Source organism: Perca fluviatilis, chromosome 15 (assembly GCF_010015445.1).
Source record: "Perca fluviatilis chromosome 15, GENO_Pfluv_1.0, whole genome shotgun sequence".
Taxonomy (NCBI): Eukaryota; Metazoa; Chordata; class Actinopteri; order Perciformes; family Percidae; genus Perca; species Perca fluviatilis.
Genome location: NC_053126.1, coordinates 21,033,785 through 21,051,594, shown reverse-complemented (window position 1 = coordinate 21,051,594; position 17,810 = coordinate 21,033,785). Strand labels below are relative to the sequence as shown.

The 17,810-nt window shown below is 43.1% G+C and overlaps 1 protein-coding gene across 1 annotated transcript; it reads left to right on the top strand.

Moving 5' to 3' along the window:
- Positions 1 to 987: 987 nt before the first annotated feature.
- On the top strand, positions 988 to 13,490 carry hrob (homologous recombination factor with OB-fold). The gene is made up of 10 exons (XM_039826081.1): positions 988 to 1,209; positions 1,397 to 1,447; positions 1,594 to 2,565; positions 2,895 to 2,978; positions 5,197 to 5,331; positions 6,597 to 6,705; positions 10,768 to 10,853; positions 10,974 to 11,096; positions 11,227 to 11,455; positions 12,940 to 13,490. Exons 1-10 carry the CDS (start codon positions 1,198 to 1,200, stop codon positions 12,993 to 12,995), a joined length of 1,857 nt encoding a protein of 618 aa, XP_039682015.1. The 5' UTR covers positions 988 to 1,197; the 3' UTR covers positions 12,996 to 13,490.
- The last annotated feature ends 4,320 nt before the right edge of the window (positions 13,491 to 17,810 follow it).

Sequence of the window (17,810 nt, the reverse complement as noted above, 5' to 3'; positions counted from 1 at the left end):
AGTTATTAATAGAGCAGAATGCAAGCTGATACTTGTATTACCTTAAATGGCCACCAGATAGCAGTATTGATCCAGTATTTATATCCACCATTCCGTCATTTTAACAAAAGAACCAAGAAATGTCAATTTAGACAGCATCTCATTCCAGCTATATTGCAGGCACTGTGGTATTGTAAGTTGTCAAGTGAAGATCACAACTTTTGAAATGTATTGTGGCTATTACACTGTTTGGTTTGCAACTTTATTCATGAGTGTGTGTGATACTGTAAGCGTTGGCAACCATAGGCCTACCTGATATAACCTGAGCCATTTACAGCTTCCATCTGATTTAAAGGCACAGTGAGGACAAAGCATTGTGAGATCATCCTTAATGTCATGTATTTCTTGTAGAAATTCGGAATTTGGACATTCAGTGTGACATGGTTGTATAAAAATAATATCAACTAATTTATGTTTGGGAAATGATTCAGCCCTAACATTACTGGTACATTGTTTTAGGATAATCTGTCCTTCTGAATGTAAAACTGATAGAATTTTGATTTGCTGCAGTGGCCCAGTAAAATAACACCCAGAAGATGTAAAGGAACTGATATCATTCCTTGGCCGTGGCATCTATTATAGGGGTGTCACGGGTGTCATGGGTGTGCTAGAGGGAGTCCACTCACTTTTGATGGTGAAATGGTTTGTGCTTGTGGCACAAGTGTGGATTTAGTTTGTTAGTTTTATGTTTTTTTTCACATGTAGACTATTTCTAGTGCTCCAACAGTTTTTGTTTAGATGTCTGTCCTCCCCTTTCCCTTTCTTTTAGAGATTAAGTATATGTTTTAGAAATAGTTTTAATTTAACACAGGAATTGAGGAATAACGCAGTGAAATCGATGTACTTTAGCTAAAAAGAAAAGAAAAACGAAGATACTTGGGAGTAGGAGTGAATTGTCACGCTATGTTTTAACACTCTTTGTAAAATATATCCTACGTCATTACGTCGTGTTTGAACGTGGAGGCGCGGTACCTAGCAGCAGCTCAGCCCACCCACAGTTTTCATTTAGCTCGCTGGTTAGCAGCGTTTCGTTCTTAAATTAAGAGCTATGGGAGCCAAACAACAACAAATATTTATACGTAGTGATTGAATGGCATCCAATGTCTCAGTAAGTTTGGTGTGCAAACTGGTCAAATACAGTTTTCATCGCGATATCTCATGACTGCGATGGTAAGTGAACCAATCCAGCAAACAAATTAAAAACAATCTGAGCTAACTAAGCTATGCTACAAATGCTACCAAGGCGTTTAATGCACATAGGTAACACACTAGTTTCAACCGTTAAATCGCATTTGGACGTTTATTGCTGCACATGACGTGGAGACATTTAATCATCGGTTGTTAACCTCCGTTACAGACCTGCAGATTAACTGGCCTGTTCAGCATTGGCGAGGACTTTGATGATGAGGTGATTCCCAGCAGACACACCTGATCTTACTTAACTGTTACTCAAGGCTGCTCGCATTCTGTAACATAATGATCCTCCTTCTGTTCCCCCTCTCTCACACTGTGTGTGTGTGTGTGTGTGTGTGTGTGTGTGTGTGTGTTTCCCAGGACCTGCTCGGGACAGACTGGGCTGTCCGCTCAGCGTCTGGACCAGCCGATGTGGCAGCTGCTGTGTCATCCTGCACGCTGCGGGCTTCCTCTGTTGCTCACAGAGAGCCGGAGAAAAACTGCCTTGAGCAAACTGGAGCGAGATCAGCCGCCCCGTGTAATGGCACAGCATCAAGGAGCAGCACGCACACTGCTGCTGGACAAACTGTTGCTCTGGGTTTGAGGCAGCCCTCCTCCTCCTCTGCTCAGCCCCGCCCTCCCACACTGAATAACTCTCAGCCTCATTTGGCCTCGCAACAGAGTCACGGCAACGCCGGGGGGCCGCAGAAGCCCAGCGTGGCTCAGGATGACTTTGATGATTGGGACGTTGACCTGGCAGACCTGGATGAGTTTGACGGCCATATGGGGCCGCCTCGTGCTCCAACCCCACCTGCGCCCGCGGTCAATCCTGCATTTTCTGCCAAAACGCTGCGCCCCCCGACCTGTGGAGCAAGTCAGACACAACCTAATCGGACCCTGAGACACTTGAGCACTGCATGCCAGGCTTCTGGCTCATCTATTCATGACCTACCTCCTTGGAGCTCCTCCACTCCTGTTCTGCGATCCCTGAATCCCCGTCCTGCTTGCCTGCCAGCCCCTCCACAGAGTCCTCGTGTTTTCCCTGGCCTTACTGCGCCTTCTCCTGCCCCCAGCCCCATTTCCAGGACACTAAACAGGCCTCAGAGACCGTGGGCATCTCCTGTACCCTCCCCTCAGGCCCGCGTCCTTTTTGAGACGGTCTCCCCAGCGTCCTCTTCCTCCCCCTGTGTGAGCTCTCTGAGCCCTTATCCCCTTCACACGCCAGTCCTCACCAACCGCCTGGTCCAGTTGGTATCAGCCTCCAATAAGCTTCCTAAGAAGAGGCCTCGCTCTGAGCCTCACCAGCTCAGGACCCGGCGCTTCCCCGGCCCCGCTGGATTCCTACCACAGCAGGTTAGTTTCATCGAGCGCTGGCGCTCCCCCCTCTGCCATATACAGTTCCTGTTTGCATCTGCCTGGTTGCAGTGCGTCGATGATGCCTCCTTTTTTTTTAAATGAAAAGCACCAGAGCTGTGAAATCATGTGATCTCAACCTCATGGTTAAAAACTACGCTGCAGCTCTGTGGTTTTTGCCACCTAAGCTTTAATGGAAATTTATCGGTTTCTATTGTTTTTCCACCATGGGGCCATGTGATAATTTAATTCCTCTCTCTCTCTCTCTCTCTCTCTCTCTCTCTCTCTCTCTCTCTCTCTCTCTCTCTCTCTCTCTCTCTCTCTCTCAGCCACAGGGCCAGAGCCTGGACGACATCGTGGTTTCTGTTCCTCAGACTCCTGCTCATGGTGCTGTGGCCCGGTCACCAAGCCAGGTAATGAAAGCACAGACAGAAGCACAAAACACATGGGAGCATGTTTTCATTTGATATGGATTTTTGTCTTCGAATGAATTGATTATTTTCTTTCTTTTTTTTTTTTTAGATCAATTTTTTATTCTTTTTATATTAACAACACATAACAAGATCACAAACCCTCTCCCACCCCCCACCCTCTCTGTCTGGAGGACAACCAAAAACAAACAAATGAGCAAAAACAAAAACGGAGATCACACCTTCCCTAGTCGCCCTCCTCTACTTCTTGTGATGCTGAGGTCATTAGGACTGCTACCTGTGCTGCTGCACCTTTCCACAGGTCTATAGTAGATGATTTGGCTTTGTTAATCCTTGCTGTAGAGAGCTCCAGCATAACTATGTCCAGAAAATATGCCAACAATAGGCCCATCTGAGCTTTCATTTTCTCAAAGGCAGAGCAGGAAATCCAGGGCTCGGTTTACACCTATCACCATTTCTAGCCACTGGGGGACCATAGGCAGGCTGGGGGAACGCATATTAATGATGAAAAACCTCATAAAGTGAAATTCTCATGCCATGGGACCTTTAAAGTAACAATTGATTATTTTCTTGACGATTCTATAAATTGTTTGGTCTATAAAATGTCGGAGAATAGTAGAATATTGCCCGTCACAATTCCCCAAAGCTCGAGTTAATATTCAAATGTCTTGTTTTCCCCAGTCGACAGTCCAAAACCCAAATGTTTAGTTTAATATTATAGAAGACAAAGAAAACCAGCAAATATCCACACTGGTGGAACTGGAACCGGTGAATTATTGTTTATTTACTTTAAAAATGATTAATCCATTATCAAAATAGTTACAGAATAATTTTCTGTTAATCGACTAATTCTTTCAGCTAATGTAAAGGAGTAGACATTTCCACACGCTTCTCCTCCTAATGCCTGCGGCTGGTCATATGGACACTGAACTACTCTGTGTTGCCTTCAGGTCCTCCTGGGAAGTTCCTCCTTTCAAGTTTGAAAATGTTATTTTTTATGTTTGTCTCTGAAACAAAAGAGAGATTTGTTTTTATCATCAACGGGAAACAAGTGCTCATGAAGAACAGAGGAGTAGCAGCGGCATGACGGCCCTCCCCTCTGCCTCTCCCCCAATGCATGCTGGGATAGCTGCCGCCTCTGTGCAACACAGAACAGAATAAGTGAGCGTAGAAACTAGATGAATTTGCTTTCACAGAATTGATGTTTTTATCAAGTTATTGCATCAAGAGAAACAATAAATGTCCAAACAAAGTCAGACCAAATCAAAGATAAAGGCACATTTGTATGTGGAGCAGAGGAGCAATAACTAATAATTTTCCTGTCTGCAGCTGACAATACTTTCATTGTTTCCAACATGACTTTTGTTGTCTTGTTGACAGCAGCTCATTAAAAAAAAAAGTGAGGGTTTCACTATTTGCAACATGCTTTGATATTTGTGATGTGACTTGACGTTTAATTTAATTTTAATTACATTTTTCTCTTTTTGGACATTGTACCTTCAAAACCAGACATTTAAGTGGTCCAGGTGGCTGTGTGAAATGAAGTTTCACACAATCCGATTGACCATCTGAGCATTGTAAAGAGGCAGAGGGGATAATAAGCATATATATATATATATATATATATATATATATATATATAAAGCCAGGTGTGCAAAGTAACTGTTAGTCTTTGTGAGTGTATAAACAGTTTGGCTCGATTCAGACTGATCTCATGAAGTAGCGTATGTATGACACGCCAATTCGTATGCCATTATTGGCATAAGATGCATACTCACTTTTTAGTGTGTTTATCAACGCCGTTTGGACTCCATTGACTTACATTACCTTGCGATTGCGTGTGAACTGGCGCCGTAGCAAGTAGTACGAAAGGGCGAAAATCTGGGTAGGGAGGTTGGTCGGGGTGGAGGACGGGTAAAACACAGGACTTTCACTCAGGAGACCGGGGATCCCGCATGTGATGTTTCCTTTCCACATTTGTTCTTTTCCTAAACCCAACCGTAGCCTCGCGATAACACGCCACGTGGCTTTAGAAGGTGTATGTTTATGCTGTGACGTTGCGGACTGCCGTCCGCTGTATGCAGCGTAGACCTACACGCGGATAGCTCAAAATGCGTACAGATAACACGCCACTTGGCTTTAGGAAAGTGGCGTGTATGTTTACGCAAAGTCATGATGTCATGTTGCTCGATTTTCAAAGGGCTCCAGCTCGCAGACTGAAGAAGACGAGTTCAGCGGCGGTGCCTGGGCAGCGATGAAGGCAGAGATGGGATTGGATGAGAGGAACCCCTCATGCTTCCTGCACTCCTACAGTGTGGTCATGGTGCTCCGAAAGGTGATTACCTGTTACCGGTGCACATGTTTTTGTTGTTCCCTTACACACGTAAACGTCAATGCAAAGGTCTTCCTTAAAAACCATTTCCCATTTCAGTCCAGTTCAAGTATTTGCGATAAGTTTTTATTTAGGTCAAGCAAGTTTTTTTTAAATTGATTTATCCTCCATCATAACAGACTGTGTGGCGCTGCTGGAGGTCTATTGGCCTAATCAGGACAAATGGAGGAGCCGTACCAGAGGAGTTTTGCAATTATAAACAGTACAATCACTCATCAATCACTCTAATGAAGAGTCGGCTGTTATTCTGCTCTCCCCGGGTTCTGTCCTCTGTGGAATAACTCGCCAGTATTGCGCCGTTGCGAGCGCTTAAACGTGTTGGTTTCTGTCGGAGGTTGTGTTGACACAGGCCGCACCTACATGCACAGAGGCAGTGGCAGGATGCTGGCTAAGCTCACAACTCAAAGATATTTTGTTTACTGTCCTAGAGAAGTAAAGAAACTAGAACATATTCACATTTAAGAAGTGTTTTTTTTTATTTTTATTTTTTTAAAAGAAAGAAAAGAAATGTCAATACAGAAAAAGACTTTGCACGTCTACAACGTGAGACAGGTGCGTAGGAGGTGGACAAGTAGGTCAAGAGTTGCAAAGAAAAAGTCCCGCACACTGTCTTACTTGCAAAAAATATAAAGTTTTAATAATAGGCAACGTTTCGGTACTGGACCATCTTCTGGCAAAAATGACCTTTTTTGGGGGGGGCGGGTGCTGATGGGTGATGTGTCACCTTTTTCAGCCTTTCTGAGTTTGCAGGAATTAATTAGTTTGAAGAAAAAGCTTTAAATGTTCGATATTTTTCTTTTAAAAGATTAACAGATTATGTAAGTGGTTGCGGATACATTTTCAGACACTCAGTTAATTGATTGATCAGCTGTTACAGCTCTTAAAATGTTTACACGCTACTTCTCAAATAATTCTGCATTAGTGTTGAGTGAAAATTACTATCTCGAAGTTCTCTCTTTCATTCGCCTCGGCGGCACCTATGGCAATAAGCGGTAATTGCAGGTGCATTTTTTTAAACTTGCTTCCCAGTCACTAACCATGCACTGCCAGCTTGTAATTTTGTTTGCAAAAGCAGGGGCTTGTTACCTCATTCGACGATTGATGGTGACTTAACAGGCATTTATCTCATTGAACATTTTCGAAAGAATTTCTTCAACATTGCGTCATTTGATTCACGCTGACATGTTTTTTTTCCCTCGTCATTGTAGGCTGCACTGAAACAGCTGGCGAGAAACAAAGTGCCCAACATGGCCGTGCTCCTGAAGAGCATCATCCACACACACGCCGATGCCAAGGTCGTGTTTAAAGACCCAACAGGTAGTGGACACACACACACACACACACACACACACACACACACACACAAACACACACGGCAGCATGGTGGCCCAATGGTTAGCACTGTGGCCTCACAATCCAGGTCGTTCCTGGCCTTTCTGTGTGGAGTTTGTACGTTCTCCCCATGTTTGCGTGTGTTTCCTACGGGTGCTCTGGTTTCCCCCACCATCAAAAAACATGTACTAGGTTCTCCCATAGACTGCATATTAATGGACAGAGCTTGTGTGACGTCACCCATTGGTTTGTGGAGATATGCTATCCGTCGTTGAGTTTGCCGTTATGGACGCAGCCATCCTGGTTGCGGATGTGATGATTTGAGACGAGATGGAGGAGCTGCTTACATTCTACGTTACGCACTTTCACTGGCAATCACATCATAGCCACGCTCTAAAACACCCCCTGCTTTATCGTCGATTTTAAAAATCGGCGAGACCATAATTAAAAAAATGAACGTCCTTCTGTGTTGCAGAAGACTTAAAACTAGCGATTGAGACCATAAACTCATTATGAAGTTTACTGAGGTAATAAATCAAGTGAGAAGTTGGTCACTTTCTCATAGACTTCTACAGAAACCCACCTCCTTTTGCAACTGCATGTGTCGCCCCCTGCTGGAATTCCGATAGAATGCAGGTTCAAGGCACTTCCGCGTTTGCAGCACTTCGCTGAACCGGATGCGTTGTCTATTAATATTAACAGTCTATGGGCCCTATTTTAACGAACTGAAACGCAGGGTATCAAACGTGAAACGCAAGTAGCTCTGTGGGTGGATCTCTGGCGCTGTTGCTATTATACCGGCGGGATAAATGACTCTTGCGCCCGACGCTAATCTAAAATGGGTTGGTCTGAAGTAGCTAGGTGTGGTTTGGGCGTAACGTGCAATAAATCAATCACAGCGGCGGCCTTTTGGGCGCATCTCCTCAAGTCTGGAGAGGATTGCTGCAGCCATGGAGCGTGGGCCTCCAACGCACCACCTGCTCCTGTTGTGCCCCTTCCTCCTCCCCCAACTCCATCTCCGTCCACACGCTCCACCAGGAGCACATTGCCACTCCCGGACCAGATCCCGCCGGAGTGTCCAATCCCGCCGTAGTTCAACATCACGTCTCCTTAAGTCCTCTAATATTTCCTCATTTATGCATCAGCATCCTCATGGAAATGTTGTGTAAAACAAAAGCCACAAAGAATGCTACGGCGTTTTGAGGACTGTACTGTAAGTGCCTCTTCACCTACCACTGCTTTTCTGTTATTTTTCCTAATTATGTATAAGTTGCTGCAAAAGGAGCATGCCCTCGGACAGATGCAGTGTCAATCCGCCATTATTCATTATGGCCAAGTCTAATATTTCCTCATCTAAAATAGCATCTGAATAACGTGCCCCGACTTTAGACTAGCACCACTGACTTTAGACCAGCACCACTGACTTTAGACTAGCACCACTGACTTTAGACTAGCACCACTGACTTGGAGCTCGCCACTGACTTTAGACCAGCGCCACTGACTTTAGACTAGCGCCACGACTTTAGACCGCACCACTGACTTTAGACTAAGCCGCACGACTTTAGACCAGCGACACTGACTTTAGACTAGCACCACTGACTTTAGACTAGCACCACTGACTTTAGACTAGCACTACTGACTTTAGACTAGCACCACTGACTTTAGACTAGCGCCACTGACTTTAGACTAGCACCACTGACTTTAGACTAGCACCACTGACTTTAGACTAGCACCACTGACTTTAGACTAGCAGCCACTGACTTTAGACTAGCGCCACTGACTTTAGACAGCCACTGACTTTAGACTAGCACCACTGACTTTAGACTAGCACCACTGACTTTAGACTAGCACCACTGACTTTAGACTAGCACCACTGACTTTAGACTAGCACCACTGACTTTAGACTAGCACCACTGACTTTAGACTAGCGCCACTGACTTTAGACTAGCGCCACTGACTTTAGACTAGCACCACTGACTTTAGACTAGCACCACTGACTTTAGACTAGGTGTTTCCTGGTCTGTGGCGGAATTGTTTTCTGAAACGGAGGGAAAAGTCAGCTGTGCATCGGGTGCAAAAAAGTAATGATACATGCGTCGATGTACAAAGGCAATTGCGCTGAGTGAAAGATAGGGCCCTATGGGTCCTCCAGTCAGTGCCCTGGATCAAGGCACTGGCTCAGATCTGGAGTTGGTCCCCGGGCACTGTAAATGGCTGCCCACTGCTCCCTTGAGGGATGGGTTAAATGCAGAGAAGGAATTTCGCTACATGTATGTGTATGTGACAGTGAAGTACCTTACACACACACACACACACACACACACACACACACACACACACACACACACACACACACACACACACACACACGCGCGCGCGCACATGCACACACTGGCTCATTATAGCAGTGTATCAATTTGCAATACAGAAGAGAGAGTTGGTTGCCATTTGCTCTCTGAGCACTCGCCTGATTGAGCTCCACATGGTACGAGAGCAGAGTTCAGCCGCAGGAACACACTTGATTACACACTCATGTATACGTGCATATGTAGTACACACACACACGCTCCTGTGTTCTGCCCCGACAGCAGGAAGCCTCTTTCTTCTTCTTTTCCTTCTCCTGCTCCGCCATGAGCCGTCAAGCTTTTTTGTCTGATCCTCCTCTTGAGCTTAGCCGGTTGCCGTGGCCGCCAGAGAGCGGCCACCCAGGGTGTGCTGATTAAACGCTTAGGAGTGGATGTCGTACTCGACGCAGGACTCAAGTGCTTATTAGTGATGCAACGGCAGTAGATGGGCAGTGATTAGCAGTGGGTGGGTTTGAAGTGCCTGTGACACCACGAGGGAGCGTTCTGTCAGTGATGTGCATCCCACCTGCTGGAAGGTTTCCAGCTTTTGTCTCCAGCAGGCAGTTATCTCCAAATCTGCTGTCAGCCTGTCATGACTAGCCTATATAGTGTTGAAAATGTAGCCCATTAATCAATTGGCAGGACAATTAAATCACCAAATTGAATGGCTAAAAGGTTTACTAAGTGATGTTAATCCAATACACTTTTCGTCAAATTCAGCGAAATGTCTCCTCACAGTCCCCTAGCTCTCTGTTTTCTGTGCGCGCTGGTGTTACAGTTTTTCTCACTCGCTTTGGTACATTTCTCAGATCACTATTGACATTCCCAAAACGGCTTGTTGCAATGGATCATGTGGTTTTTTTTGTCTGTTGAATTGTCCTGTAGTACAATTTTATATTGACAACATGACTAAGCTTTTTGACAAAACTAAACATCTTCTTTGTAAACAATGACTCAACAGACAAATCAGACAGACATAGACATGTGAATGTGCCGGCCAGTAGTTCTGTCTGTGAATCTGGGGGGCGGAGCTTCTGAAGGGGGAGGGGTGTATTTGTTTGGCAAGTTCAATTATCAACAATCTTTGCGAAAGTATTCCTCACTGCACCTTTAACTCATTTCTATCAAGCAAAAATACTAAAAAATGTTGTTTCCTTCCTGTTGACAGGTTGGGTTAAATTCTGGATGGAGTTGGGTATTTTCTGAAATGTTATAGAGTAAAAAAGTAAATGGAAAGAAATGTTGTGATTTATTGATAATGAAAATGATTCTTAGTTGCAGCCAAATAAACACACACACCCTCTGATTTGGCTGCGTCGATTTTTATTCTTATTTTTTTTAGGAGGAGTGGGGTTGTGAGGTGATGTTATGCAGTGCTAAATCTGTGGAGTATTCTTTTAAAAGGAAAGTCTAGACCTTCCAACAAGATTACCTGGATGCATTGTGTCAAATGTTGTTATGAAAGTCTAGAATTAAAGAGGATGAAGGTGTTAATTTGCTTAAATATAGCATCTTTAATAAGATTTCATTTTGCAGATCAACGCACGTTTAATTTATTGCTATTGTGTTTCTCCCCCACAAACCAATGTGTGAGTTGTATGGTAAGTGGAGAGTAAGGACATCTTGGACGTAACCATTTATTGTTTCTAAATGATTGTGTGGGATTGTCTCATAGTTCTGTTGTTCATCTATGTGACTGAAGGGGAGATTCAGGGAACAGTGCATCGGCGTCTCCTGGAGGACCGAGTGGAGGAGCTGAAGGTGGGAGCTGTACTCCTGCTCAAACAAGTGAGACTCCCCGCTTCCCTTTCTTCAAACTTTAATGATGGGAACCGCACTTCAGTATTTTAGCGTAACCTGCATATATAGTGGCCACAAACCAATGTATGGCTCACTCTCTGTGGACAGGTGGGTGTTTTTTCCCCCTCCCATCGTAACCATTACCTGAACGTGACGCCCAACAACCTGCTGAGGATCTACGCCCCCGATGGAGTCAGCCTGTCCTCCGCTCAGCTCCCCCCGCTCGTCCTGGTGAGCACCGCGACCGGCGGCCTAAAAAACAAGAATAGCACAGTCCAACAAATGTGAAATGTGTCATCCAGAAAAGCTCCGTCGACCTGTCAGCTGTCCCCTCAAAACATTGTCTCTTTTTGCTATCCAGGAGCCGATGTTGCGGCCACCCGCTCGGCCGCCCTCCGCCCTCCTCCGGGAGCCCGTGTCCCGGATGCAGCTGATGTTCGACGAGGAGGATGACGAGGGACTGGAGGGGGGCAAATGCTCAGAGGGAGGCGGAGACCCTAAAGCCCCAGGACACACTAGAGGAGGCTCCAGCAGAGGCCCCAGAGAGCCTTCTGGGAACACCGCAGCACAGGACTCAGGCTGGGATGCAGGTGGGGCCTCTAATATACAATAACACTTGTAATGAGAGAGAGCGAGAGACTAATTCTAGTCACTCTGATATGTAATAACACTTTTAATAAGCGAGAGAGAGATTAATTCTAGTCCCTCTCTAATATGTAATAACACTTGTAATGAGAGACCGAGAGAGATTAATTCTAGTCTCTAGTACTAAATTACTACATTAATATAGGACACTATCATGGTAAAAGACAGTGAGTCAGGCTGATGAAAGTTAAGCCAAAGTGTGGAGCTGAGCTTGACAGCTTTGGCTCAGGACCTCGTTGCCATTGGATAACTGAGAGGTAAAATGGTAAAAAGCGCTATACAGTATAAATGCAGTCCATTACTGCGCAGAGGATAAACCGTTTTGATTTAGGTAGCAATGTGGCCTTTCCTCTGGCACCACCCTCCGACTACATCTTACTTTTTTTGCTAGCAAAGTCAAAAAAAGGTTTTTCATCCATCCAGCGTTTTTGTTTTTTTGGTGTGTAAGGACCATTACATCCTTTTTTTAGACCGAAAGCCTGGCTGTAGACTTTTTAAAACTAAAATGAAATGTGTGGTTTTTTTTTTCTTTCACTTGATAAATTGACCCAGACAACATTTAGGTAACATGATCGTCTTAATGTTTTGTTAAGCGCTCCCGTTTTCTGTGCTCAGTCTGGACAGCTCTTGTAATTGCAACTCTGTTGCAGTTGATGGTGATTTTCAGAGCCGATCACTTGTATAGGAGACTGAGCATTGTTTAGATAGACACACTGAACGCTACCTTTTGATTCTATCTATACACAGCAACAACATTAAACTGTCCAAGCTCAACCACAAAGTTCATTTCCAGGCGGGGGGGCGGGGGGGGCTCTCTATGCTTATTTCCTGCCTGTGGTCTAATAAAGGCAAAAATGAGCAAAACAGTCTTGAAAAAAAATTAGGTTTACATATTTACTGTAACTGCTGAACGATTTGGGGAAAAAATGTAATTGCGTATTTCCTGCCAGATACTGCAATTACGATTCGATTTGCAATTATTTATTTTAGCTACAGTACATTCTGCGCCATCTACGCTCATGTTAAATAAAGTAATACAAAATAAATGAAAAATTCACTGAAAATAGGACATTGCTGTAAACAATCTGTGATGTGTAACATTATTCCAGCATTTATCTTATGAAAAAACAGAAAATACAGTATAATAATGAAAAGCGCAATACAAAATTCTTAAATCAAATGTTACAAGCAAACATTCAACTAAATAGTTCACGTTCGATTAATCGTGGTCTTCACGAGTAGCTAATCTCATTCTTTCAAATCGCGAATTCGAATTGAAAACGGATTAATCGCTCAGCCCTAATATTTACATGGAAACGATCATTTTTTTCAACACCAATTCCAGGCAGGTAATGATTTCTCCGTTTTCTACCATCTGAATTACACATTATTGCATGTTGTTACCTCTCTCTGCGTGTCTGATCTGCAGATGATGACCTGGACGAGCTCCTGGGAGAGTTACCCGAGGACACCTACAGCCTTTGACGTTACGTCAGCAAACCTTCTGTACAGACTGTCCCCGCTGACGGGAGTTATTTTAACGACAGTAACCATGTCGTCCTTTGTTTTCTCGACATCACCTCTTTGAAATCATAATTGTGTGACACTGAAGAACCTGTGTATATGTTGTAAAGACTTCCTTTTTTTGTCTCCTCTTCATTTCCTCAACTGTGTTTGATATCCAGTTCATAAATCCCACAGAGGAGTTCATTTGTTGTTACTGTGTCATTTCTATAAATCACTGAAGCGTCACTCAAAGCCAACACATGCTCATTAATTAATTACAAAAGCTCCAAAAATCAGCTCGGTTTGATTCCTGCTTCATGTCTCACATTCTCATAAAGGATATAATCAGTCTGAGATTGTCTGCGTTTGTATTAGGGATGCAACCCCCACCCCCACCCCTCCCTCACTTTACTTTCATTGTAAGCCATTGTTGCACTTCATTTCAGTGACCTTGAAATAAACAACTAATCTACACAGCATTGATTTGCTAATCATGCCAAATGAAAGCGAGGTTTTTGTCCTTGCCCTCCATTTTCAGTTGTGTGTGTTTCTCCGAGCTTGAGAGTGAAGTAGATGCACTGTGACCCTGCTTGTTTACCATGCATTAAGAGGTGTATCGGAGTTTTTTATTTATTTATTTTTTTCTTGAAGCAGGGATTGCAGGGAGGTAGTCTCAGGGTCCCATGAGGATTCCTTGACCAAAAAAAGTGTTTACCCAGCCCTGCCTGAGGAGATCCAGAGCATCAGGGTGGAGTCGCACTGTGACTAAAAGGCTCTTAGGGAGGCTTTCCTGACAGGATCCACGCTCCTTCGCTACCCATCCTCACTTTAAAAGATTCAGGTTAATCCTCCGCCTCTTTGTCATTTGGTGTGTAACGCAGCTGCTTAAATTGCCTGGTTTATGTTGAGAAGAGAGAGAATGGGGATGATAAAATAGGGTGCATTTTCAGTCATCCCAAAATTTTTGTTTGCACTTAGTTGTTTGGCTGAAATAAGTACAGTTTACAATACAGTCTTAAGTATTTGGACAGTGACACATTTTCTGCTGTTTTTGCTCTGTGATGCACGTTAGAGCTCAAATACTGTACTGGAAGTGCTGACTTTCAGTTCAAGGTAAATGGTGTTTACATCCATCATATGGGCTGAACAGTGTTGGAATCAAGCCTTGTCATTTCCCCACTGCTTAAAAAAACTGGGGAAAGTTTATAAAAAGGGGCAACTTGTTTCTCACTCACCCCTAGTGGTATCTTAGCCTGGAAATCCAGACCCAAATCCGAAAGATTAAGGGTCTGGCATTGAGTAATGAAAATGGCCCAACTCGAGGGACAGCACCAAGCATGCATTTGAAAATCTCACTGCACGCAATTGTATAACACTACGACCAATCACAACAATGCACGGGGTGGTGTAGCCAGAGCGCCATATGCTTAGCTACCAGCGGAGCTAACTGATAGATTAAACTGTCATCATCTGTTTAGCTTGCCTCTGGTCTGCCTATATGAGATACAAGGGCATAGTTAATGAGCATCATTACTCAATGCCAGAGACACCTGCTGAGCAAATTAAAATTGTGCTCTCGCGAGAACTCCAAGGTAGTGGTATCTAGCCTTCCAGACCGATTTGGTTTTACATGTCCACATTTTGAGTATCTTAACTTCATTTGTGGTGCTCAAAGCACTGGGAAATGACATACAATTCAGCAGCGACATGTCTTTCCGAAAATCGGTATCCTGGTTAGTGTGGATAATCCACAACTCACTGAACAGTTTTCAGTGAAGCTGCTTTATCCTGCAGATACATGAAAACAGTTGGCAGTGTGTTCAGTGGATTATCCAGAGTAACAAGGACACCGTTATTAGAAAGAGATGTTGCTGTGGAATGTATTTTAATGTTTTGAGCAGCACAAACCTGCATTGTATTTAACAAACTATCTGCATCTAGATTATTTTATTTTTTTGTCATTTTGGGTAGACCAACCTTGATTTGTGGGTACTTACATCCGTATGGGGTGAGCAGAGCCAAAATTGTTACACAGTAATGATGTTAACTTCCTCAAATAAACTGAAAGTCAGTACTGTAACCTCTTCCACTAATTCATTTGAAATCCAGTGTCTTGGCCGTACATGGAGCCAAAACAAGAATTGTGTCACTGTCTAATACTCAGGACACAACACAAGGGGTCCCAAGATAAATCTTAGGGATCACTACAGTAGATCAGTGGCTCCTGGCTTTTTTGGCTTGTAACCCCTTTTTAAAAAGAAGCAAAAGCACCTGGTGGTAAAAGTATCCAGGAATTCACAACATTTGATAACACTCTGATAAAAGAAACCTGTTTTTTTTTGTAGAAGAAATAATTGTATTCTATTCTGTTAAACATCTAACGAAACGTCAGAGTAGTGGTGGTAAAATCTGCAGTAAAGATAATTAAATTGATAAGGGCAACTATTTATGTTACACAAAATAATATTTTCTATTGTCTTTAATCTTTATTTAATGAGAAATGCTAATACGGTCTCCTTTCCAGGCCTCTGAAAATCCTTGAAATTTAACAATTGGAGACAGAAAAATGACTCTTTAATTAAACCGCTCTCACTCGGGCCATTAGATGACATAGATTCGAGTACAAGCACTAAGACAACCAAATGCAGTTGAGCATCTAACCACTATGGGATAAATATGAATATGCTAAGATATATACATGACAGTACATACATTCGCTGTAATGAGGGGTTACAAGTAAACTTTATTCTAATAGGTGACCAAGCTAAAAAAAAGTTGGGAACCACTGCAGTCCATCAGTACATGCACATTGTAAACAGTACGTTACTTTAGTCTTAATACCAACAGGGGGTAGCATTTAACTCCCTTGTTGGCAATACAGGTCCTAGTGGACACCATTAGTCAAGTTCATGAGCTTATGGAAGACAGTTAAGATACCTTATGATAAAACTCTTAATTGGAGGGAAACTTAATTTGACCAGAACAAGGCTCTTTGAAACTGCCTATCTTTATGTGTGTGTGCAGACGGGGTTGCTCCTTCCTTTATCTGCACATCAACCAATTAAGACCTTCACAAAAGGGGAGGGGGAGGGGGCTCGGATACAGCAAGTGTGCAGCTACTACTCACAATAATTCGCCCTTCAACTTTAATCGCCTCTCGCCAGAGGTAACAATCAGCGGTGCCCAGTCTTGCCAACTCTGGTTCTTGCACATCCTAATTATCTCACTTGTAAGTGCTTATTATTTTTCATAATCCATTAAGATAGTCCAAACGTGTAATTACTCCTTCAGTCTCTTCATGCATATAATATAGGAAGTTCCTACTATCTGACCCCATAATTTTAAAAGTTAAAAAAAAAAAAAAGATTGTCTGTGGTTTGCTCTGGTTTAGGTTCCCAATAGGAAAGAGAACTTTCTCACCTCTGATGTAAAGTACTGTTAACTCTCTGAGGTTTTGGATGAAGAGGCCTGAAATATCCAACATCCATCTTTTTTAACAACTTCAACCCTTTAGTGTTGTGGTTGCTCAGTCACAATGGGAGAAAATTGCAATCTTTAGACTCAAACAGGCTTTTAGTTTGTTACGAAAGAAAAGCAACGCGGCCCATTCATAAAAACTAACACTAAGGAGGCTTTCACATCAAGGACCTGGCCTGGATCCGAGTACACTTGACCTCTAAGTCTAGTATGTTTGATTAGTGTAAACACTGAAGAGGTGGTCTGTACAGTTCACATCAAGTGTCAAAACCAACTGTATGAAAACACGGAAGTGGAGTGCAATTTAACGCAAGTAGCAGGCGGTGAGTAGAATTGCAAAGACATTTCTCAATGCCGCCGGTTACCTCCGAAATCTGCATATGTGAGCAGCACTCACCGATCTCATCCTCTGAACTGCACGGCCATGGGTGATAAAGTAGGAAGGCAGGCGAGAGGGCCGTTCTTGACATTGTCTCCAAAATATGAACAATAGTAGGGATAATTCGAAGGTCGACTCCTTTGTATGGGCTTGGGATCTTGCGATTGGCGCTTTTTTTTTTTTTACACTTTTACAAAAACAAACGCGTCACGTAGATGAAATGTATTTGGTTACAGAACAACGTAACTAATGTGAAAGCTGAGCAGCAGTGAAATGGAGAGGGGACAATAATATGAAAACAGCCTAATAAACTAAGTTATTTACACTATTAACAATGTATAGAGTGTGGTCTAGACCTACTCTATCTGTAAAGTGTCTTGAGATAACTCTGTTATGATTTGATACTATAAATAAAATTGAATTGAATTGAACAGTTTTACCAATAACAGGTGTAGTGAAATATAACTATTGAGTTTTTGCAAATATACTGTGGATGTGTTGGGTAAACAAATCTCATCTCAGGGTCAATTAAGTAGCAGTTCTGGAGCTTTCGATCAAACCACATGATCTTACATGACATCTCATCTCTGTTGGCATAAACGTTGACGTTCAGATGGCATTTTTGACTTTGGAAACAGCAGTTGACGAAACTTCAAGGTCCATTTAGTAGCTACTCTGGAACTTTTGATCATGTCAAATTATTTTTATAGAAAAACATATTTCCAAGGCCAAGAATGAACTTTGAATTTCAACTTTTAAGCCAAAGTGGACAAGAAAGCCAGAGTGTTTACAAGAATTGGAAATCTGACAATCTACAATTTCGTGACAACTGCTGATAAAGAATGTGATATGATTGAAACCTCTGCACCCTAAAGTTAGAACATGAAAAAAAGAAATAGTGACAATGTCTTGTGCAGTAGTTTCCTTAAAGAATTCTA

Excerpts from the sequence above, each read along its gene's own strand:
- hrob (XM_039826081.1), top strand. Across the intron at positions 1,448-1,593 it reads GCGAGGACTTTGATGATGAG|GACCTGCTCGGGACAGACTG; the intron begins GTGATTCCCAGC and ends TGTGTTTCCCAG. Across the intron at positions 10,854-10,973 it reads CTGTACTCCTGCTCAAACAA|GTGGGTGTTTTTTCCCCCTC; the intron begins GTGAGACTCCCC and ends CTCTGTGGACAG.